The sequence below is a fragment of the Scaptodrosophila lebanonensis genome, unplaced genomic scaffold, assembly GCF_003285725.1.
Source record: "Scaptodrosophila lebanonensis strain 11010-0011.00,11010-0021.00 unplaced genomic scaffold, SlebRS2 tig00000024-arrow-pilon, whole genome shotgun sequence".
In the NCBI taxonomy this organism is placed as follows: Eukaryota; Metazoa; Arthropoda; class Insecta; order Diptera; family Drosophilidae; genus Scaptodrosophila; species Scaptodrosophila lebanonensis.
The window spans coordinates 14,902,811-14,927,093 of NW_022060538.1; the positions used below are offsets into that span (position 1 = coordinate 14,902,811).

The 24,283-nt window shown below is 40.2% G+C and overlaps 6 protein-coding genes across 6 annotated transcripts; 3 read left to right on the top strand and 3 right to left on the bottom strand.

Moving 5' to 3' along the window:
- Positions 1-14,109: 14,109 nt before the first annotated feature.
- On the top strand, positions 14,110-16,454 carry LOC115621332 (protein claret segregational). The gene is made up of 3 exons (XM_030514953.1): positions 14,110-14,355; positions 14,415-15,130; positions 15,193-16,454. The coding sequence occupies exons 1-3, from the start codon at positions 14,148-14,150 to the stop codon at positions 16,423-16,425; spliced, it is 2,157 nt and encodes a 718-aa protein (XP_030370813.1). The 5' UTR covers positions 14,110-14,147; the 3' UTR covers positions 16,426-16,454.
- LOC115621333 (3'(2'),5'-bisphosphate nucleotidase 1) lies at positions 16,435-17,804 on the bottom strand. Its single transcript, XM_030514954.1, has 3 exons — positions 17,637-17,804; positions 17,275-17,557; positions 16,435-17,224 (listed from the first exon to the last, which is right to left on the bottom strand). Exons 1-3 carry the CDS (start codon positions 17,730-17,732, stop codon positions 16,668-16,670), a joined length of 936 nt encoding a protein of 311 aa, XP_030370814.1. The 5' UTR covers positions 17,733-17,804; the 3' UTR covers positions 16,435-16,667.
- A 669-nt stretch (positions 17,805-18,473) lies between these two features.
- On the top strand, positions 18,474-19,785 carry LOC115620471 (electron transfer flavoprotein subunit beta). Its single transcript, XM_030513702.1, has 3 exons — positions 18,474-18,542; positions 18,620-18,673; positions 18,807-19,785. The coding sequence occupies exons 2-3, from the start codon at positions 18,623-18,625 to the stop codon at positions 19,515-19,517; spliced, it is 762 nt and encodes a 253-aa protein (XP_030369562.1). The 5' UTR covers positions 18,474-18,542; positions 18,620-18,622; the 3' UTR covers positions 19,518-19,785.
- On the bottom strand, positions 19,633-23,625 carry LOC115620339. The gene is made up of 4 exons (XM_030513538.1): positions 23,291-23,625; positions 22,606-23,217; positions 20,849-21,802; positions 19,633-19,835 (listed from the first exon to the last, which is right to left on the bottom strand). Exons 1-4 carry the CDS (start codon positions 23,623-23,625, stop codon positions 19,742-19,744), a joined length of 1,995 nt encoding a protein of 664 aa, XP_030369398.1. The 3' UTR covers positions 19,633-19,741.
- On the bottom strand, positions 20,026-21,995 carry LOC115620470 (caspase). Its single transcript, XM_030513701.1, has one exon. The coding sequence runs from the start codon at positions 21,811-21,813 to the stop codon at positions 20,821-20,823; it is 993 nt and encodes a 330-aa protein (XP_030369561.1). The 5' UTR covers positions 21,814-21,995; the 3' UTR covers positions 20,026-20,820.
- On the top strand, positions 22,147-22,611 carry LOC115620472 (protein kish-like). Its single transcript, XM_030513703.1, has one exon. It carries the CDS (start codon positions 22,207-22,209, stop codon positions 22,423-22,425), a length of 219 nt encoding a protein of 72 aa, XP_030369563.1. The 5' UTR covers positions 22,147-22,206; the 3' UTR covers positions 22,426-22,611.
- Positions 23,626-24,283: the final 658 nt, after the last annotated feature.

Sequence of the window (24,283 nt, forward strand, 5' to 3'; positions counted from 1 at the left end):
AGTACCCTTTTACCATTAACCGATTTAAATTTTAAATCGATAATGTTAGAAGGTATAAGTAAAGTGAAAACAACATGAACAAAATTCTAGGAACTAAATTGTATATATATATTCGTAACATTATAATATCCATTTATTGCCCACGTAATTTTCTTAAAACCAGCAATTGTTGGTCAATGCAATGCCCCGACCAATTATAGAATACATAAAAGCAAAATTTGCGTGCTTTTAACGAATGCTTTTCTGAATAGGTTATGGCTCCTATCATATATTTTTGCAATACTCATTAAGTCACTTGGTTTAATTTATTTGTTGTACATACATATATGTTTGTAGATGCATCATTTTTTAATACATATACGAGTATGAATGTGCCGTAATAAAATGAAATTCATGCCAAATACCAATTTGTTGGCAACAAAAAAAGTGAAACAATTCCCATCGTACATATTTTTAATTAATTGTTTTTGGGGGAAAAAAGAAATAAAAGTGATTGTGAGAATCGCACAGCTTTATTTTATATTAATTATGCAGTTGAATGATTGCAATTCAAGCATTTAAAATGCAGCTTATAAATTGGAATGAAAATAACTCGAAATTGTTTTTGCATATTTTAAATATCTGTGGCATCTCAACAGGTGACTGACACTTACCGATATATGTACGAGCATATAATATTTTATCACGAACAGTTATAGTCGATCATTAGTTTGTTTCGGCTTCATTGGCAAAAAATGAATGCATATATTTTTTATTTGATTTTAAATTATTTTTTCTTTCACTTTCTACGCCGCACTACAAGTTGCAAATCTTTGTACGCACCAAAACCCATATACTAACTATATGTACATATGCAGATTTATATATATATGTATATAGACACTAATGGGAGCACGCACGAACACACGCTTAGCTCTCCTTGTATCCGTTCTAATTTAAAATGCAAGTGGCACCATGAAAACTTGAAACTTTCTCCTATGCTTTTCGCGTTGCTTTGCTGTGCTTTGTTTTGTTTTGTTTTATTTTGTTTGGTTTTGTTTTGTTTACTTTTGCATGGCCACTTATTGTTGAACTTCTGCTTTGCCCAATTTGTGCAGTGCACGGTGTTTATTAATTCAATTGATTTTAATTAAATTTTCACCCACATTTACAATGTGTATCTACGTCTACATCGACGACTACGAGATGTCCTTAGACTTGGGGAACGCGAACGCGCGCCTCTATTTGCATTCGATGCGCCCACAATCGGCGTGTAAGCGCAAAGCTGCGACTTGAATGAGCGACTGACGCCAACGTCGAACGTCAACGCCGACGCCAACTGGTGGGCAAGTGTTCGTGCAGTGCTAGCAGCAACAGCAGCAGCAGCAGGATTTTCACGATTTTCACAATTTTCACGATTTTCTATGCTGAGCCAACTGAGCTGAGAGAGCGAGCGCCTTGCCTCGTCGTATCAAATTTTAAGAGCGAGCGCGCGAGCGAGGCATATTGAATCAGCAGGCACCGATAGAAAAACTAACGAAGCACGCTTACGATACGAAGAATGTACTACAGGGGCACCCAACCCACACACAGACACGCACACACCAATGCAACGCAAATCCGTATAATAGCGTTAGTGAAATGTGTTAATCTCTCGGAAGGAGCTCGTCGCAAAAAGCACTTCTTGAATTCGTTTGCCAAGCATTCAAAATTTTCGGTATTGTTCCACACTGCTTCAGCAGACGTTGCTGAAGAGTTTTGTAAAAATTTGTTCGAAAAGTTTTTGAAAATATTAGGTTCTAATATTCGTTATTTTTTTCGTTTTGTTTTTGAACACAACTTGACACTTTAGATTTGCGGCAAGTGGCTTGTGGCATGCGGCAACACAACCGTTCTGTAACGCGGTCACGTAAAGACTGGCGGCGACAACCTCGTTTCGGATGAAGTCGGATATGGTCGCTGGCATCGACAACCACTCGTTGATTCAACAGTTTGCACGAAGCAACAACATCTACGTACGAACCGCCACCACCCTTAAACAACAACAAAACCAACAACAACAACGACATTCAGCACCTGACCCGCTTGGCAAATCGTGGCTATGTGGCAATGGGCCAGGGGGGTTGACAAATACGAGCCACGCGGCACATGGACGACTGCGACTAACCCAATATAATTGGTATTACTGCCCTTTGCGGCGGTATTGCTGTTGTTGTTGTTGTTGTTGTCCTCGTTGGCACTGTTTAATGTTGCTCTTTTTTGTACAAATTCCTTAAGGATAGCGGGACACCGCATTGCATGCGTACCATAAAAGAGAAAATTTACCTCTTCAGGCTGAAAAGAGAGCGTGAAAGAGATTTCGTAAGAGAGAACTACGACGAAACAAAAGAGAGAGAAAGTACCACAAATTAAATCATTTGTAATAAAGTGTTAAATGTGGTCCACATTATTCGGCGCTGAATAAATTTATCTGTTGAAGATGGCAGGAAATGTTAAACCTGAAACCAATAGTGGAATACTGTCTGCCAACCAACACGCTAAAATCAAAGATAAAAATATATTTCAATTAAACGAGTTACTACAATAAGCCCCATTTCCCCCCTAAGTAAAATGTTCAATTGCTTATCAAATTTTTGAATGATAGTAATATTTACCACATATTTACCAAAAAAATATTTATGTATATACTTATATACTCGTATTATGCTGATAATTTAAATCTTAAATCTTTTATTTTATCCTTATAAGCAAATATGCATTTACTATTCTTCTTACATTTCTTGTAAATAATGTATTTAAATTTATCATCCATTCTTCTACTTTCATTTAAACCGCGATTATACAAACTTCACAACCTTGCTCATAATCATTCACTCATACTTCTGTCCAATATAATATTATAAAATAAATTTAATTTTATTTAGTTATATATCTTTGCTTAAGGCCACCGTGCTATAGCTTCTTTCCACTGCTCGTACGAAGGTTTTACATCGCATAGGAGTCATTTGTAAATAAATAAACGAATTAAATAAATATAATAATATACGCGCTTCTTTGTTGGACACAAGGACACCGCAGTTTCATGACGCTAAAGTATTAATTATCACTTGGGATACGTAATCAGCGTTCGATTTCATTGTTCGCACAATTAAATAATTTAGTCGAGTAAACACAGCGATAGCGATATTATCCAACGTGTATAAATTGCATACAAAACAATTATACGTAATGTTATGTTAATAAACAAACATTTTACAAAGAAATAATATTTCTGGTACCTAAAAAAAGTGCTGATGACAAATAAAAACTACAAGAATTACATTTCAATTTTAGATACCTTGTTTCGCAAAAAAACTCTATTTACGGCCTTACCTCAAAATTGTGAGCAATTGCGAATTTAGAAACTTGCTTAGTTGTGAATGGATATTACAACCAAACTCAAAAAAAAGATCGAAAAGGTAATAAGTATCCTTAAAAAACACAACAAAAATTACAATTTTACAATTTTATTGGATTGTAATTAAATCCTAGGTTCCGTAACGAAATATAATTTCCCGCCATACCTCAAAAAAGTGAGCATTTGCGAACTTGGAAACTCGCTTTTTTGTGAAAGAACACAAATTGCAATATCGCTTTTAAGCTATATATATGATTTAGCAAAGACCCGAACAGGCTAGCTAAACAAATTCACAACATAGACCGAATTAAATCCCACCCCTTCAGCGTGGATGAGACAAAATCGGGAATTACATAAGAATCCAGCATTCTCAATTCTACCATACCATAATGGATTTAAATATTGTACCGGATGTATTGGATGATGGATGTTTGTATCGTTAAGCTAATTAACAAAATTAAATTGTTTAACTTAATTTTAAGTCAGACCCAGCAAAATGTCTCAGGAGGTGTAGCAGCTACTCTAAGATATATAAGTATTATATTAAATAATATATGTCAAATGAAATGCTTTCCATGCGTTAGCGTTAACACTTATAGACAGAAATAGTCGAGCATGGCTATATTTTTATAGCCTGTACCCAAAGGGTGAAAGGCTATACTAGTTTTGTGCGCATGTATGTAACACACAGAAGGAGGCGTGGCAGACCCCACAAAGTATATATATTCTTGATCAGGATGAGAAGCCGAGTCGATATAGCCTTGTCCGTCCGTCCGTCTGTCCGTCTGTCTGTCCGTCTGTCCGTATGAACGCAAGGATCTCAGAAAGTATAAGAGCTAGAATAACCAAACTTGGTTTCCATATTCTCCTAAGACCGAGAAAGTACGAGTTTGAGTTTTTTTTCGATGCACCCCCCCACTCCCCCGCAATTCGTGTTTTTTCTTATAACTTCCGTAATTCTCGGAATTTTGAAATCAATTTTGGTAGGTACATCCAGTTAGTACTAATGTGTCCGTGTGCCAAATTTCATCATGATAGGTCAATTCTGAAGAAAGTTATAGCCATAAGTAAAATCGCTGCTCATGCGCTGCCTCTGTCGGCAGCGCTGCCCGCAGCTGTTGTTGTTGTTGCTGCTTTGGTTCAACTTTGTGCTGCATACATACACGCATATAAACACGCATAGGAACGTGATGTAAATGTATGCTGTTAAAACTAAACATAAACATATATTCTAATTTAATTTAATTAATTAATTCATTAATTTTTTTTAATAATTTAATTTTTTTTAAATTTTTTTTTTTTTAATTTTTCTTTTTTTGTGGAGAGTACAGGCTATTTTACTGTCGGGCTTGCTCGACTGTAGCGTTCTATCTTGTTTCTTCTTCTTCAAATATTGAAATATGTTTTTAAAGGCTATTTATTCAATGTGTTAACTGTTCTTGTTGTTTTTTTTTATGATTTAGGTGCGTACTAATTGTAGGCATACATATTGAAATTATGCGCAACTCTAGCATTCTACTACTTGATTTAAAATGTTAATAAGACAGAAATATTTAACGCTTTCGAGCTCCTTCTCTATTCCTCCATCCCTACAGTAGCTAACATTTTTGTTATAAAAGTTAATTATTTGTACCTTAGAATTGGTTAATTTTAATTTACAATACTTAACTTTTAACAATTTACCACTTGTAGTTTCCCATTTGCAAGCTCACACGCCTTTGTGGACAGCTTTTTCAGTTTGAAACTTAAGAGTTGCACTTTTTAACGGCCAGTCAGGTGGAGGGCTTTCTCGTTTCGTCAAGTTGTGGGGTATTTTTCTCTTAAATGCTACGGTACCTTATTGTGGATGCTAGTCGCGGCTTACGGTCCACCAGTTAGATCATGGGCCAACTGCCAACTGACGTTCGACTGCTGCCAATCTCGTCAAGGCCGTCGAGACACACTTGAGGCAAAACTGCCGCCCATTCAAAAGAACGCCCCAATTGTTTTGTTTTGCTTGTGCTTTTTTTATGCGCCACTTTATTATTATTTTGTTGTTTCACTGCTGCCACTTATACTATATATCTCTTTGCCGCCCTGTCCCGTTGCAGCTGCTTCTGGTTCAGCTTCTGCTGCTGGCGCTGGTTCTTGTGCTGATGGCCAACAGCAGCTTCATGCATAGCCATCTGCAAATTAAGTTTAGCGCCCACGCACCAGCAACTGACCAAAGCATGCGAGTGTGGGTGCAGAAGCCCAAAACTATTTGCCATGGTTCCCTCATAATGAATATTTATGAAGATTTAAAAAGCATTTTCTTCGCGTCTGTTGTTTTATGATTTGCAAGTGTGCCTTTTTCCAACGCCATCGCCATCGCCATCGTACTCGCAACTCAATGGCGTGCAAAGTTTTATGCTTTCACTTGAACGATGGACGGACGGGCGGTCTGTTATCCGCACTGGACCGGACAATGTGCGTTCCCTGCAGCAACGGAAAAAGGAAAACATTTTAAATACGTGTGTCTGTCTGTCTGTCTATCTGCCTGCCTCCCTGCCTGCTTCTATGTGTGTCCAAGTGGCTCGACGACTGAATGTTTGTCGCCGCTTGGCGCTGCTGTTGTTTTCATTTTGTAAATGATTTCATTATGTGCTCCAAACGCCCCTTTACTGGATTGAGAATGGGGCAGAAAAGTGGCCAGGCGGGTGGCGTATACTTGATATTGTTTGTTCCGTAGTTGAATTTGCGTCCGAGCTCGTGTCCGTGCCCGTGTCCACTTCTTGATGGTTTCTCCTGCCTTGTGACGCCATTGGGTGTGAATTTATTGATAATTTAATTTGACATTTGCGGTTTCTGATTGTCATGATTGTTTTCATTTTAATCTTGTTGTTTTTTGTTTTTCATTCGTTTCTCTTTCCATTTTTTATGCATTGTGTATTTTCTTCTGCGAGTTGCGCGGCCACTGACTATGGCTGTGGCTATTTGCATTTACATTTTATGTTCTTGTTTTTTCAACAACACCACTACCCAGCATCATCATCGTCTTGGCCATTGGACCTTACTTCGTTATCATGGGGCGTGTTATTCAAATTTGCATGTTTTATGTGCAAGTATAGATGGACTTGTGTCTGTTATGGCCTTTTAAAGGCAAACACTGACACTCTTTAACATTTGTTTTGCCACTTTTATGGCCCTTGTCCTTATTGGAATGCCCACACCGCTCAATCCTTTGGCAATTGTGTGTATTTTGCATATGCCACATGGCTAAATACCTTGACACACGCCGCCCGCCACATGCCTCAAGCGTCCCATGCAAAATGTGTTTAATGACTTTCCTGGCATTTTAATTAAACAATTTCCCGACCAAGGGCCAATGTTCAGCGTCCAGCCGGCGGGCAACTTTATGATTAAATAGGCGTGTCCTGGGCCTAAGCAGCCTCCAAATTGTGCACAAATATATTCAAATATTTATTATAGTGCAAACATAAGCAAATTTACACATGCACGCACATTCGCATAAATATTTCAAATTACCATCAAATTACAACTTTCAAAATTGTTTAACTGTTACAACATAAACATAATATTCCAGCAAACTTTCTATATTTACAAATCCAAAAGAAATACCCACAAAAAGAAAAAAAAATTAAATAAATATAAAACAAGAAACTCTGAATACCAATTTTTGGTTATACTAACTCTTATACTTTCTAAGATCATTACATTCATACGGACGGACAGACAGACTGACAGACGGACGTACGCACATGGCCATATCAACTCGTCTTGTGATCCTGATCAACAATATATACATATACACGTTATTCTATTTTTACACGGTAGATTGTTTCCTGAAAAAGTCGTGTTGAAAAATAACCGTGTTTTTACACATTGATACACAAATTTTTAAATTTTCAAACCGTGTTAAATCAAACAGACTTGGATGTACTTTGTGGCGTCTGGCACGCCTCCTTCTTACATACATTCGCACTTATCTAATATACCCTTCCACCCTTTGGGTACAGGGTATAAAAATAACATAAAATGCCAACATGCTAAAAGTTCAACTAATATACGCTTTTACTCATGGGGACCCACAAGATGAGAGAACATCCAGCTGTTCTATTAAGGTTCACATAGTTATTTCTTCAAATGATTTAAAACTCCCAATTTATCGAATAACCCATGACCATCGAAATACTAGTGTGTGCTACCAGGTAATGTTATTTTAATTATTACCGACATGGCAGGGAGCATTTTCAGGCAGCTGCTTGCAGTTCAGGGTAGAGAGTCGACCCCTTTTGAGCACAGCCTTCGTTTTGTTTTGACATTTCCGCTTGCTACGCCATCATTTCCGCTGTTCATTTTTGTTGTTTTTGTTTTTGTGACTGACTGCTGACAAATTTGCATAGATTTGCTTTATGTCGCTGCTTGTTTTGCTGTCTTCGTTTTATTTGTTGTATATTTTATTTGCCCTTGTCTGCCTGGTTGTTTATTTTTTTATTTCATTGTAAAATATTTCAATGCGCCGTGTTGTCAATTGTCTGCGATTGTTTGACCCTATTTCAAGCCGTTGTGCTCATCATCGACTTCCTCAATCCACAATCCCCAGAATCCGCAGCCCCATGCATCTCTCGCCGCCAATTTCTGATGTTCACTTTGTAGTTTTACTTTGCCAATCATACATAAAATCAGTTCAACGGAAATTCAACAGAATTTGCTTAGCTGCCAGCGTTGATTGGCCAAATGCACCTTAAAGCCAAATTTTTTATCTCTCTCCATCTCGCACCCTCTCTTTCTGTCTCAGTCCAACCGACTACACCTACCGCTTACATATTTATGCGCAATGACTATTAAAATTTGTGTGCGACAAGAAAATGTACCCCGTCCTATGCTCGTATGTAGGGAGCACTATTTGCTTGCCAGGAGGCAGGAGCTTCATAAATTGTGCGAACACGCGCGCCAAGTTTGCAAGTACTTGCTGCGAAAACTTTGAATCAATATGCATCGCGGTTCCATGCCCGACCAACTTCCGCCCACTCCCACCTACGCTGTTGGGGCAAAGCCGCACGCAGTTTTGAAGATGCAGCCATAAGGAAATTTCATTATTATCGTGCTTACACGCTAATGAAGCATGTAAAATGTCAATGTAGTTGTATATACAGATACACACACACACACACACACTCACATGCACATCTCTGCATACGGCTGAATGTACAGCTAGTTTTATTGCAAATGTGTGTAATGAATGTAAATTAGTAAAAAGTTTGTGCGCATGTGAAAAGGAAGTGCTCAGAACCCGCGGCAAGCAAGGCTAAGCATATGAATGGCGGCCGAATTAGGATGTTGCAAGACACACACATAGTACTGACTACTATCAGCAGGTAGAATTATAAATGTGTGTGAGTGCGGTTTAATTATGAGCCGGATTGTAGCAATTGAATTGTGGCAAATTTATCTTTTGTTGATACAACCATCATTTAACAGCAGCCATGATGCAACATGCCAGTGAGCTACAAGACGCTCGCGCCCTCTTTCAAATTCAATTTTACTTGCACCTCGATTAATTTTCTAAAAACTGTATACTTTTTGCGGTTTGTGGGAGGTGAAAAAGGTAACAGGCAGAAGGAGGCGTGGCAGACCCCACAAAGTGTATATATTCATGACCAGCATGACAAGACGAGTCGATCTAGCCCTGTCTGTCTGTCTGTCTGTCCGTCTGTCCGTCCGTATGAACACCTGGATCTCAGAGACTATAAGATATAGAGACACCAAATTTTGCACAAAGATGCCTTTTGTGTGTACGCTATACGAGTTTGTTTTACTTTTTTGATTTTCCCCCCATTTTCCCGATTTTCCATTCGTATAATCGTCTCTATCTCGGAGACTATAAGACCTACCAAATTTTAGTCGAAGATGCCTTTTGTGAATACGCAGAAAATGTGTATTTTGGAATTTCCCTCCCTCCCCCCTCTCCCCCCTTTTTACTTGTTTTAACATAAGACTATAAAGAACGGGAAAATCAATTGATATTTGCAGTGGAAAAAAACAAGTTTTTGAAAAGTATTTAAATAAACAAAAAGATAAGAGTGAATATTTCCTTGAAGATACACTTTTTCACTCGTTGGATTCAATTTCCAATTCATTTTTCCCGCGGTAGCTTAAAGAAGGAGCTTTCGTATAGGTTTAAGCTCTTTTTAGGCGTCGAACAACGATCGATGAAATATTTTTGTAACATATGGGAATATTATTGATGCCAATGCTTTCAATGCTCAAAGTGTCGGATTTTTGTATTGATATTCTTGATTTATTATTATTATCTTAACACGACAGTTTGATGTTGTTTTTTTTTTCGCATTATTGTGCTGGATAATCTCCAATTTTCCGAAAACTGCTGTCAAACAAATAGCGGTACACCATTTATAATTAACTGTCCCACCTGTTTTAAATGGTTAATTCGCGATGTGACAAATTTTTCTAAAGAGCAGACAGACGCACTTGCTGACAGACTAATAATGTCCAACCGAATCAATCGGTGATATTTAATATCTAGTCGAAAAAATTTGAGAGATTTGAGGAAACTGTAATAGCTGTTCCGTCTTTTCTATTGAACGACCGCGAAACCAAACTACTTGTAGTTAAGCAAATCCTACACACGAATAATTCAACAACAAAGTGAAAAGCTAAAATATAAATGTAATCAAAAAGATATCTATTGTTAATCAGATTGCTCCATAAATATAAAAATAAATGCGATCATCATTAAGTCGAATCAATAGGGACAGAAAGTCTTTTGTCTTAAGATGGCGATTGAAAGCCATGGACCATAAGCATAAACCTAAGCTGACTCGTAATCCAGCCTGTGCTTTTTGTATTAATGGCTCTTAAAGTAATAACTGACTAAGCCAATTAGTAATATGCAAATATGTTGAGGCATTTTGCAAGTTTTCCAACAGTGAATTGTGCTTTAACTAATAACATTTAATGGCCAACACAATTTTGCACTTTGAGGCATTAGACGAGATGGTCTTTTTGTATGGCCGAGACGAAGAGGCAGGCAGTGCGATAGCGAGAGTAAAACTTTAAGCAAAACTTAGAGAAGAAACAATAACAACAAGAAGCAACCTTACAGTTCAACAGCTGCAACTTATTAGATGCGTCCATCTACTTTATGCAAAACCAAAAACAACAAAGTCCTGCTCTACATGGCCGTGACCCAAGTCCAAGCCTCAAGCCAAAACGTGTGCTCCAGTCTGGTCCTGCAGCTCCTGCAGGGGCCGTATTAAAATAAGCAAAGCAAACTAACAAAATTCGTTTATCAACGCCATGCTGTCTGCAACCCAAGGAAAGTTCAGCCAAGGTGCAAAATAATTTGTTGCAATCAGCTTAGCAGCAGGCGAAGCAACAGTGATAGAGCGGGAGGATGTGGCGAAGAGGGAGAGGTTGCTGGCTGGCAACCGGGCAAGTTTTCAATTTAAGTTGAATTATTATGACCTTAATTAACACGTCGTTTCATCATCAAATGCGCTACATCTTATGCTTTTGTTGTAGATTTTTGGCATAGAAAATCTGCACGTTGTCGTGCGAGGTGGCATGGCAGGGCCAAATAGCAGGTGGCATAGGGGTTTGTTGCTAAGCTGCTGATTCGATTTTCTGCAGACATGCACTTTTCCAGCAGGGACTGACACTGAGGCTGTGAGCAAGCTCACAACTAACTGCCTGGCAAAATTTCTAATCCCTATGCCAAGTAACTGTTGCTGATGCTGTTTCTCTTCCTGGCAGCGCTTTACTAATTTTGGTTTTAATTAAATTCTAACTATGTTGACGTTACTGCTGACGATGACGATGACGATGAAGAGGACAAAACAACGAGCGATATGGAGTCTCGAAATGCCAACATTATTACTTATGTTGCTCAATTTTATGCACCTCTTAATTGAGTGCCAAAATACAAATTGAAAACGGCACAAATTGCTTTGAAATTTCAGGCTATGACGTCCTGACATGAAGGCTTAAAGCGTCGGCAGTGGGCGTGTCACGAAGCAACAGACGGCATCAAGAGATGGTGGACTCGAGGCGATGCCTGGTGCCTGGCATATATTTGTTTTACGATTTCTTTTTAATTTCCCAAAGGTATTTATTTATGAAAAAAAAACGAACCCAGAAACATAAAATAATTTCAAATGTGACGAGGACAACGACGATGGCGACAACAAGTGGAGCAGGCGTACATGTAATTTCATATTTGTAAGCAAACACGCTGACCAGCAATGCGCGTAGAAGTTACAAGGACCTAGAAGGACCAACCAAGGAGCGCAATTGTTGACGCTACAAAACAATGTGATATCTGTGTGTACTCGTACGTATGTAGGCGCTATATGTATGTATGTACGCAGATGTATAGTATGTTTGTATTTCTACTTCCGCTTGGCTAAATTTGTTTACATTTTTGCGCGTTCAGTATTCTCTGTTTTATTCCTACAGTCAAACACCTCCATCAAGGGCCACAAGCGCCATAAAACAGCTGAATGAAGGTTTTTAAAACAAAATCATAAGCCGCACAAATATCATGTCTAACAGGAAAGAGAATTGAGTAACCACATTGAGAGCAAAACTTTACCCACCGAGTTTGGTGTCCCTAGAGACTTAAAAAAAACTTATAAATACCAATTTTGGCTGCGATTCATTCGAGGATAATTTATACAGAAACTATATGATATAGTGCACCGATTTCAATGAAACTTCAGATTATGTTGGGACATTACAAAGAAATCATAGGCAAATTTGGTTGATATCGACGTATATTTTGGGTACAGGGTATAAAAAATAAAAGATAAGTAATAAATATCGCGATGAGAAAAGGTTGAAAAATCTTTGGACTTTGCTAAGTATACTTTTATTATTATTAACTATTCCATGATCATGAATTGCTTTTTGGATGTTGAATGCTTTATGAGTTCAGTCGATATAACAATATTTTTTGCTTATCTGTCTTAAAAATACAAACATATTCGGAGCCGATTCTCCGATTAAATTCAATAAAACGAAAATTTTTTTTTACCTATGAACTGCAAATGCACAGAATTAATTTTTAAAAGGGGGTTGGGCTAAGCGTGGCTTGACTGTACTACATAGTTGATAGATTCATGAAAATGGAAAAGTTTTTAGGCTTCAAAAACAACAAAAGCTAATATAGTTAGAGAGTGCTTTCCGAATTTATTCAAAACCCAAGAGTTGTCATTGAGTAAACGAGCTTCAAAATTGATATATTGCCTTAAATACCAATTAAAATGTTTTTGCACCCCGTATTACAACTATAGTTTGGAGGCTCCACTGTATCCGTACATACTATATATGGGTTTTCTCACTTTGCTAGCGACTCATAATTTCATTTCGAAATGTTTTTGACAGTTTCCGTCGTTGACAAATGACAAACATACATACATAGATTTGAAATAAAGTCGTCTAAGGAATTCTTATTAGAATACAATACAGCTTAAAGAACAACAACCAGTATAGCAACAACAAAGCCAAAACTGCTCGCCCCATTTAACAGGAAAACCCTTCACACAACGCGCACGTGTTTTGAATACACTGACACCCCAATCCACAAAAATTTTGGTAAAGGAACACGACTTAATTACATGGCAAATGAGTCGGCGACTACGACTTTGTGGTTCATTCAAAAAAGTTTTTAAAAGGCAAAAATTAAATGGGCGTAAAATTGCCGTTAAGCATGGACTGCATTTTAATTTGTATATACATATACTTACATATGTATGTATATATGCACATACTATACATATATATAGAACCAACTTTTTTCGATGCTTACCCAACGGTTACGATTAATTAATTAATAGCCAATGTGTCCAATTTGCAATTTGTACACTGCTCTTATTTTTAAACACCACATCAAGTTATTCAGTTCGGTTATAATTAACTAACATACTTTTTTACTAACTTGCTCGAGTACGCTTTAACTTGCATTTTTTGCCAGGATGTAATTGAAGCTTTTTGCTAACATATGTATGTATGTACATGCACCTAGCTATGCTAATAGAAGTTTGCATTAAGATCTGAAATTTGATGAGAGGTTTCTTAATGCCTTGCGAAGCATAACAAACTCAAATGTTTGCTGCTTTTATTTCAGAAATATCTAAAAAATAAAATGTATAAGAAGTTGGTTCACTTTGTACTTACATTGGTCTGCATTCAAATAGAATGCGCCAATTGTTTATTCATGTCATCCCCCAATGATTTGAACACAATAATATATAGCCGCGGAAAGATTCTAAAACAGATTATTGGCAACAAACGAACTGGCAACACCACATTCAACGCTTCTGTAAATTGCATTTGATGAGGGCTGCCACATCAAAAGAAAAGAATAAAACATTCAAATGATATCACTTGATACTTGCAAAAATGTGTACCAAAATAATAAGTTCCCAAAACATCCGTTAAACCTGCTTTATATTAAAAGAACAAACAAACCAAAGTGCATATACACATTCAATTAAAAGAAAATTCCTATCAAACATCTCCAACACATTTTAGTCTTTTAGCAAATTAAATAAGACGGGTCTTGCCGTACAACATTAAAATAGTCAGCGTCGGCGTTTTCGATAACGATTTCTTCGGTGCTACCCTGGCACTCAAAACTAACGGCGCGAATATTGTGGCGTCGCTTGTTTATTGTCACACGCGTATTATACGTGCAGAGTTTATCAGGCAACTGAATTCGAAAAAGAAAAGTACACAAATATTAAATATAAAAATATATCAATTTGTAATGGAGTCACGTTTGCCAAAGCCGTCAGGCATTAAACGCCCCGGGATGGTATCTAAAATAGTAGTTCCAATGGATCGAATAAAAGCCTTTGGTACGGTGGGTGGAGGCGCCGGATCAGGATTTAACGCAAACCACAGCTTTTTGAGTGCTGCAAGGCCACTCACCAGAGATTTGAACAACTTCCCAAACGAGTTAGCACAGCGAAGAGGTAAGTAAAATATTGCGAGTTCCTTCAAAAAAACACCACAAAAACAATTTCCTTAAAAGGACGGGCCGCCTCGCCGGAGCCTTCAAAGACCTTCAATTTGCCAAATCGCGCAAAATTGCGTAGAAGTCGCTCAGCCTGTGACATAAACGAAATGCGTCAAAATACGTTCAAACGCGCAGCCGCACCTACTTTGCCTACCATACCGGCCAAGATAACACGACCCGCCACGGCCACAACGAGCACAACCGGCACAAGATCGACTGCGCCATCACAGCGTTTTCAGCGTGCCGGGTCAGCAGCGCCTTCCACAACCACATCCTTCGCGTCCAGACGTGCAGCTGCGACTGCAACAACAACAACAGCGTCGCGTGCCCCAGCACGAGGCGCTGCAACAGCTTCAAGCACTATCAACAAATCTAAGGCTATTAGCGGTGGTGCAGCTGGTGGTACAGGGGCAACTGCAGCACCGGCGCCGAAACGAATAGCGCCATATGATTTCAAAGCGCGATTTCACGACTTGCTGGAAAAGCACAAAGTGTTGAAAGCCAAGTATGAAAAGCAAGTGGAGGATATGGGCGAACTGGAGTCGCTGCCTACACAACTGGAAGAGACCCAAACCAAACTAATAGACACAGAGTCGACACTGAAGAATGTTCAAACAGACAATGAGTGCCTACAGCGGCAAGTTAAGATGCAATCTGAGAAAATCGACATTGTTACTAGCTCGCTAGTCCGCACCAAAGATGAACTTTCGCAACTACAGGCGGAGCATCAGGTAAAGTAATTACAAGTTATGTTAATGGACATTATTCTAAACTATGTTTTCTCAATACACAGAGCATTAAAAGCGAGCATGCAACACTCTCGATAGAAGTCGAAGAATTGCGCCTTCGTAATGAGGAGCTCATTTCTAGCAATGAGCAGTTATCGCATGATTTGGCCGCCTGCAAGGAACAACTCTTTCAATCAAACATAGAGCGCAAGGAGTTGCACAATACTGTGATGGACTTGCGTGGCAATATACGCGTCTTCTGCCGTGTTCGGCCGCCTTTAGACTGCGAAGAAAATCGACAGCTGTGCAGCTGGTCGTATATGGACGAGGCTACCGTTGAGATACAGAGCCTCGATGGTCAAGCTAAGAATAAAATGGGACAACTCACCTTCAGCTTCGATCAAGTGTTCAATCCGTTGTCAACGCAAACGGACATTTTCGAAATGGTCTCGCCTCTTATTCAGTCCGCTCTGGATGGCTTTAACATCTGTATATTCGCCTATGGCCAAACGGGCAGCGGCAAGACCTACACCATGGATGGCGTTCCCGAAAGCGTGGGTGTTATTCCCCGCACTGTAGATCTCCTCTTTGATTCCATCAAGGGCTATCGCAATCTGGGATGGGTATATGAGATCAAGGCGACATTTCTTGAAATTTATAACGAAGTGCTATATGATTTGCTAAGCAATGAACCCAAGGATTTGGAAATACGAATGGTCAAGAATAGCAAGAACGACATCTATGTGTCCAACATAACCGAAGAGACGGTCAACAATCCGAACCATCTGCGCCAGCTTATGCACACCGCTAAAATGAATCGGGCGACGGCAGCAACAGCGGGAAATGAACGGTCTTCACGTTCGCATGCCGTTACCAAGTTGGAACTGATTGGACGACATGCGGAGAAGCAAGAAATATCTATCGGATCCATTAATCTCGTTGATCTCGCTGGCTCGGAGTCGCCTAAAACGAGCGTGCGCATGACGGAGACCAAGAATATTAATCGTTCACTTTCCGAACTCACAAATGTAATCTTAGCGCTGCTTCAGAAACAAGATCACATACCTTATCGTAATTCCAAGCTGACGCATTTACTGATGCCGGCGCTTGGCGGCAATTCAAAAACGCTTATGTTCATCAATGTGTCACCATTCCAGGATTGCTTCCAGGAGTCTGTTAAGTCGCTTCGGTTTGCCGCCTCCGTCAACTCCTGCAAAATGGCTAAGGCAAAGCGCAATCGTTATATGAACACCTCGTTGGCCACTAACACCAGCAGCAGTTCTCTGGACAAGACATAATCATCGTAATTATTTTTTGTATTTTGCAATTGAAGCTACAGTTTTTATTTAAACGCACTTATCTTGCTTCGCGTTATTTCTTTGTAAATTTTAGTTCTATTAACGTTTCTAACCGTTTTCAATTCTTCAAAAGTTCTCTTCCTATTTTATCGTGTCATATCTGTTATCGCTTAATTTATATGTTTACTTAAGTGCAAGGGAAATAAACGAATAAAATGCGAACAAAATGCGTCACAATCTATTCAGTTTGTTTTAGTCGCCTTAGCGGACACTGCCTGCCTCACGTCCGCAGGTATTTTCTCAACAAGCTGCGTGTGATTTTGCCCAAGACTGGCTAGTACGCCTGTACGATTCACGTGTTCCACATCCGCGTGATAGGAATAATGTGTACCATTAATGTCCGTTAACGTGCCGCCCAACGCCTCGAGCACTGCCTCCGGCGCACATGTGTCCCACTTCTTGCAACCAGGCGTTGCAAAAACATACGCATGAGCTTTGCCCTCGAGTAACTGCAGTACTTTGAACCCGGCACCACCAACTTTAAGAATTTCAGTGGCACTGAAGGCGTCCAGCGCCTGCTGATGCAATGCATTGGAATGTGAGCGTGTGGTCGTTATTATGAACTGGCCTTCTGGTGCTGCCTTGGACGTAAAGCCGCCTGTTCCGAGGCCTTTCAGACCCCAAATAGTGCGTCCAAGCTCACCACTGGGCTGTTTGTAGTAGGGCTGATGTATGATGCCACCCACAGCCGAGTCTTTTACAGCGATGCCAATGAGAACAGTCACGTGCTCCACGAAACCTAAGCAGATTAGATTAGCCATAGCCTCTAATGCTAAGTATATCTCTCACCCTGCGTGTATTCGGCAGTGCCGTCTAGCGGATCCACCCAAATCACAAAGTCCTCGTCTTCTGCATCACGCCATTTCGATGGACATGCTTGCTGCAGGAAATCCTGATCTGGTTCTTCAACCAGCCAGTCAGCACACACATTCAAATCGGAGCAGCCCTCCTCACCAATAATTTTGATGCGCGGAAATTGCTTAGTCAACGACGCAATTATACTTCGCTGTGCGGAACGATCAGCCTCGGTTTGTGGATCATTCTTCCCTTTGTCCACAATACCTAGGTCACCCTACAAAAAAAAATAAATAAATAAATAAAACGCAATCGATTAAACAAAAACATTAGTTTACACATTGGATGTAACCAACCTGTTGCATGACATCGCGTATGATGCACCCGGCACGTTTGGCCGTGTTTATGGACAGCGCCATGATGCGCATAATTAGTGGAGATGTCGTCGCCATCGAAATAAATGCCCGCGAAATAATGCAACTAATTTCATAAGTGGCCGCTGCACCTTCACTTGCCTTTGCAGCGTATATAGTAATCAGATGTTGCGGCTGCTGAAGAAATGGTAGCACTCTTTCCCAAATGGCATTGCCACACTTGTAAGAGATGGCAGTGTCTTTCATTTGTGGCACTTATCCCTGAGCACTACAGTTTTCAATGCAACTTCAATAGATTTTTGATTTTAATTTTTAAGGAATGGATTTAAATTAATAATTATTTGATTATAGTTTTAATTTAGGTCATGAAAGTTTCGTGAATTATCACTTCCAAACATAAATATTGCTTATTTTATTGAAAACCTAGCGTTCAAATTTGATTTCTGTTACCATCTGCTCAGCTTGGCAAAAAGCTGTTTATGATTTTGCAAAACGTGGACAAAGAAATGCTTATTATTCTTATATGTATTTAACCGTATTCTTGAAAATGTGTTAAGTCAAGCACGAATACCGTTATGTACGTAAATACATATGTATCCCTGATTTTAAAAATACTCCAAACAATATTTTCTTTTACATACACATTTGTACCGAGATAACCACCATGTACTTAATTATATGAAAAAAAAAGATACATACATACATACATAAATATAATTAGCCGGCATAATAAATATCACATAGTGAAATTTCGAAAGCAAATTACACGATCACAACAAAGCATTGCTCATCTCTAGGCCGGAATGGACGTTGGCAATGCCGCCAGCTAGACCTTTGGACCACCCCCTCGCAGTTAGTTTTTGGAGCTCGAGCTCGAAGAATTGAAAGGTACGCACGTAGTGTCAGCATTATGGAAATTAATAAGGATCTGTTCTCAATTAATATTAATTTTCATTTTATTGCAGATAATGGCGCGTGTTCTGGTTGGAGTGAAGCGTGTGATCGACTATGCTGTTAAGGTAAGCGGGACTACCGAGTATCGCCTGTTGCTCTAGTCTTCTTCTTATCACTTGTTGCGCTTGTTTTTGCGTAATCGTTTTGATAGCCCCGCGAGCCCCTTCGGCAAGAAACTAATGTTTACTTCTTGGACAGGTGCGCGTCAAGCCCGACAAAAAGGGCGTTGTTACTCAGGGCGTTAAGCACTCCATGAATCCCTTCGATGAGATTGCTGTTGAGGAGGCTGTTAAGCTAAAGGAGAAAAAGTTGGCCAGCGAGATTATTGCCGTCTCGGTGGGACCCGCTCAGTCGCAGGAAGTAATTCGCACAGCCCTCGCCATGGGTGCCGATCGTGGTGTACATGTGGAGGTCTCTGGTGACGAATACGAGCTGCTGCAGCCGGTGCATGTGTCAAAAATCCTTGCCAAGTTGGCACTGGATGAGAAGGCGGATTTGGTTATCCTGGGCAAACAAGCCATTGATGATGATGCTAATCAAACGGCTCAGATGACGGCTGCCGTGCTCGACTGGCCACAAGGCACCTTCTGTAACAAGGTCGAGAAGACCGACGCTGGTCTGACCATATCCCGTGAGATCGATGGCGGCCTTGAGACAATCAAGACCAAAATTCCTGCTGTGCTGAGTGCCGATTTGCGCCTGAATACGCCTCGCTATGCGACGTTGCCGAACATCATGAAGGCCAAGAAGAAGCCTCTGAAGAAGGTCACAGCCAAAGATCTAGGCGTTGATACTACGCCACGCATTGAGATTATTTCTGTCGAGGATCCGCCAGTGCGTCAAGCAGGCGCCCTTGTTGCCGATGTGGATGCTCTGGTTGCGAAGCTGAAGGAAGGTGGACATATCTAATCTATGGACTCCCATCGCTTCACGCCATCATCAAATATGTGCAAAATTCCACATTTTATTTTTTTCTTTACAATTTGGAATCATCATAAACGTGCATTTATCTAGCTGCTAAAAATTATACGTCCATTCTATGGAGAATTCTATTTTATCCCCCACCCTTCCAACTCCCCTCCCAGCGTAGTGCATTAAGTAAAAAGTAATTGTTTTGTAGAACACAAACCGTTTTAAGAATAAAGTGATGTAAGCACAAAATCATCGGCAGGGTCAATCAGTGAGTTGTTCATATCCGTATATTCCTTTTCAGGTATCGTCGCTTGGCTTCAATGCCCAATTTCAACTCCCGATTAGATTCAATGTCAGTTCGAATGCTCCCCCAAAATGGCGTGAGGCGAAGGTCACACCCAAGGCCAATGTCACAAATTGATTTTTAAATGCATTTTATTTGTCAAAGAGCTCAAAACTATACTTTGCTCTAAATATATATAAAAAATTTATATAATATACATATGAATATATATATGCGTATTATGTATATAAATATGTATGTATAATTGATAAACTGACCAATGGGGAATAAGTATAAAAATATGATTTGCTTTCTGCTTAAAATGGCCGCCGAATTTTCGGGTATTAATTTAGTTTAAAAGTTTATATTAATAGATAGATCGTAATTAAATGGACAGACAGGCAGGAGTTGTGGCAATACTTGCGCTAATAAATGCTAATATACACATATAGAGTGCGTATTCGGTATAGTTAACAAATCGAACCAAACATGTATGTATGTATTCGACTATTGAAAATGACATAAGTTGGTTCTGGTCTGCGAAATTGATGAAAAACAATTCAAATAAAGTGTATATAATTTCGTATGTAAAGATATGTATGTATGTATTTAACATACAGTTCTTGAGATCTGTCATTTTTTAAACTAACGTCCAAAATGATTATTTTAGCAAGGTATGGGGTAAAAACTCTAAATACCATTTACATGCATTTTACTAGATTTACTAATATGTTGGGTAAAATTCTTAAAATATTCACTATACCGATCGCGCACTGTACAGTTACACACAAACACAAGACTTTTTTACTTACGACATACAGATACAGTTTAGAGGTATAATAGTTTGAGAGTCATAGCAGTTTAGAAGTTATTGTGACAGATAAAGTTATCAAAATGCCCGCAGATCCAATTTTGAGTCACCTAATAATAATGGCTAATTATTTGATAAGATAAGCAGCATTTACCTAGAAAAACGGTACATCACCCCATTTTATATCACACTACCTGCTTAGGACCCTATGTACGTCCTGCGGGTGAAATTTGCTTATCGCTGAAGCGCAAAATGCGCGTCAACATGGTGGTAATGCACGGTATCTGCTTCTGCTGATGCATTTCCGGTGTATCCGGAGTGCAGGACTCGAAGTCAACGGCTACGCGCTGGTTCACAAACGTAAGCAAAGTGAGGATGTCTAGGCGTTTGCCATTGGCGGCAAGTTCGGCGCAGAGGGACTGCATAAACCAACTTCCTCTGGTGGTGTTGCGCCACGAATAGAAGCCCGGAATGGTCGAGTAGGCAATGAGAAAGTCGGCGTGTATAGGTATTTTGTAGCTCATGGAGGAGTCGCCATCCGTTTCAGTTTTGGCCATTGTGACACCTGTATCCAGACGATCGCCCTGGCAAGCCTGGATGAAGAAGAGCTTTGGCTTTCCGGCAAGAGAGGGGCAGTGATTAGCTGTGAAGCAACTCCAAATGTTGTCCAGCTTGTACTGTGTGTCCTTGGAGTAGATGTAGCCGAGCTCGCCGTGTGAGAGAACAGCCACCAGGATGCAATCGTTGTCGCTGTGATCCTGCGATGCAGCCCAATCAATCAGTCGCTTTATCTCCTTGAAGCGACAATCCTTATGCACAGTCACGTCGAAATCCAGCTGCTTGAGCACGCGTACCAGATTCTCACAATCAACATTCGTGCCTGCTCGCGATTTCAGCGTCGGCACCTCAAAGTGTTCGTGATTGAAGATCAGGGCCATGCCTCGATGCTTGTGACGCATATTGTATTCGGCTGCATGCCGCTCCGTCACCATTCTGGCCACATATCTCTGATAGACCGACGATGAAGATGGATTATTGCAACCATTGGCTAGCTGGCCAATGGCACCGCTACCGTAGCTGTAATTATTAGCAGTATGGGCGTTGCTGCTGCTGCTGTTAGAGCCGAAGGCATCGGTCGAGTCCGAGACGTTGCCTTGTGGTCCTACCTGATCAAGAGATTCGTTGGGGCTGTCGGCCATTATGAAAACGGGACGATGACTCACACGAACTGGTTTTGTGCACACTCTATTTCAAAGAAAATTTCCCTCAACACTCGCTTATTATCCTCAATGCAATGCAAACGCGCGATCTGCTTGTTGTTGTAACAAAGAATGCGAAAATGTAGCTGAAGCGCAATTGTATACGCCAGTGAAGCGCAGCCAGCGGGTCTTTTGTTTTTGATAGTATGAACTGGTTCAAGTGAGCGGGTCATGAAACGGAGCTAGCGCCGCTCATTTGCTTCTAGTTCAGCTCGGCTAATTGAGCTGGTTCTATCGGCTTCATAGTACAAATAGTGGCAACCCTCAACTGACATGTCAGTTCTATTTGTTGACGAAGTCTGTACAACACAAAATCATAAATAATTGAACGAAATGAGTGCGCTGTTCAACTTTCAAAGCTTGCTTTCGGTTATATTGTTGCTGGTTTGCACCTGCGCCTACCTGAGGACCCTTTTTCCCAGCATCATTGACCGCAATAAAACCGGTGTCCTAGGCACATTCTGGAAGCTGGCACGTATCGGCGAAAGGAAGTCCCCATGGGTCGGGGCCGCTTGCCTAATTATGGCTTGTACGGTACTATTCTGGACGTAACCATTATATGGAATTTGGAGTACAATTTAATTCGATGTACGCATGGATAAAAAGACTAACTGGCAATACTACGGAAATACGATAAGTACAATAAGCATGTTGTTGATCAAGAAATGGAATTAACAGTTTTTAATGGTTAATATAAATGCAATGTATGTGCGAAATAAATCAATTTTTTACTCATAATCAAAGATCAATCCACTGCCACGAGTATGTTCCACAGTCCAGGCATCAAATCGTTCTGACATCTCCGCGTCCATATGATTGCGCCAATCACCGATTTTGCCGTTGCGTATGAATTTTGTATCATTTTGTTTGATAACAGCTTCCAGATTAACGGCTTTGTTGCCTTGCATATTGTCGAATTTCAGGTGCTCGCAAATGCGTTCCATACTCGCTTCGGTCAGCAAATGGGAAACATTTAAAAATTTGGCACAACGTCGGACTACGGCAGGCAAGTCACGACTCATGTCCTCATATTTAATGAAAAGCACATTGTCATCGAGACTGCGCTTCCAGAAGGGCAGCACATGCTTCATGTAGGAGCCCATGGGGGTATGCCCGGCCAGGAAGAGTTCCACAAATTCTTTGAAACTTCCATTTAGACCATGTAACAGTTTGCAATAGTGATAGTAGGACACACACAGATCCTTGGGATTGCGCGCGGTGTAGACGATTTTCGGTTTGATGGTCTCGAATTGTTCGGGCAGCAGCTGCCAGGAGAGATGGGAACGTGCGTAGCGTGGCCGTGACAAGTTCCGCACCACGTCGACAGTGTTGCCAAAGGCTTCACTAGAAGCGACCCAAGTTGAATCATAAATGTAAATAAGTATGTAAATGAATTCAAGGCAATTTAATGACTTACGCAACCCATTCATGATGATCTGTGCTAAAAAGCGCCGACAGCTCGATCATTGGTGATCGCAGCGCCAACTGCTGCTTGGCTGTCTCGAAGTCCAGTTGATGACCCAAGAGCCAGACCATTTCCTGCGCCCATGTGGAGCCAGTGCGTGGATACGACACCATCCACACATCGTCCTCATAAACGGTCAGCTGGCGTATGGTCTCGCCCAATTCTATATATTTTCGTGGTATAATCAACTTATCGGGCAGCACCTCAACGAAACAATTCTTTGTCGGAAACATGGCATTAGTGCGTTGCAGCACCTCCTCATTCAGTTCGCGATAAATGAGCTGCATTATTATGTCTTGCGTTCGCCAAATGCAGGCCTAGACTGGCCATGGCATCCATTTGCCAAGTGGGCCCAAGCATGTGCGGTGAAAGTGGCGTCGCGGTCGTGGCTACTGCACAAAGTCTTTCAACAAAACTTGAACTTGTCTATTGTCGGTTCATTGCACCACAACAACAACAAAACTATGGGGCAAACCAGATGCATGCAGCAGTCGAAAAAAATGGAAATGTATTGCATTGGCAAACTAAAAATCCATTGATACTTGTTTTAGTGGATCTCTTAGATTGCCATTTCTCTTGCCTACAATTTTTATTTACACTTGTCGTTTATTATCATTTTAACATCCAAGCCCCCTTCCCTACATACTTATGTTTGTATTTTTGTATTTGTAAATGATCGCATCGTTTCGCTGGTAGCCAAATACATATGTATCTGCAGTATTTATTTAAGGAGTTTTTAAATAACCATTTTTTTTATGGAAATATAAATGCCGGCCGTAATACATGTTTCTTTAAATTATTTTGTTTGTTCTTGGTTTTTTTCACTAAGCAAATTCCAAATGCAAATGCAAATTCCATATTATTATAACAACTGGCTTTGCGGTAAATAAAACATGTAGAAGTTAAATTTTGGCCAGCTCGACTCTTAAATACGTTCTACCCCCC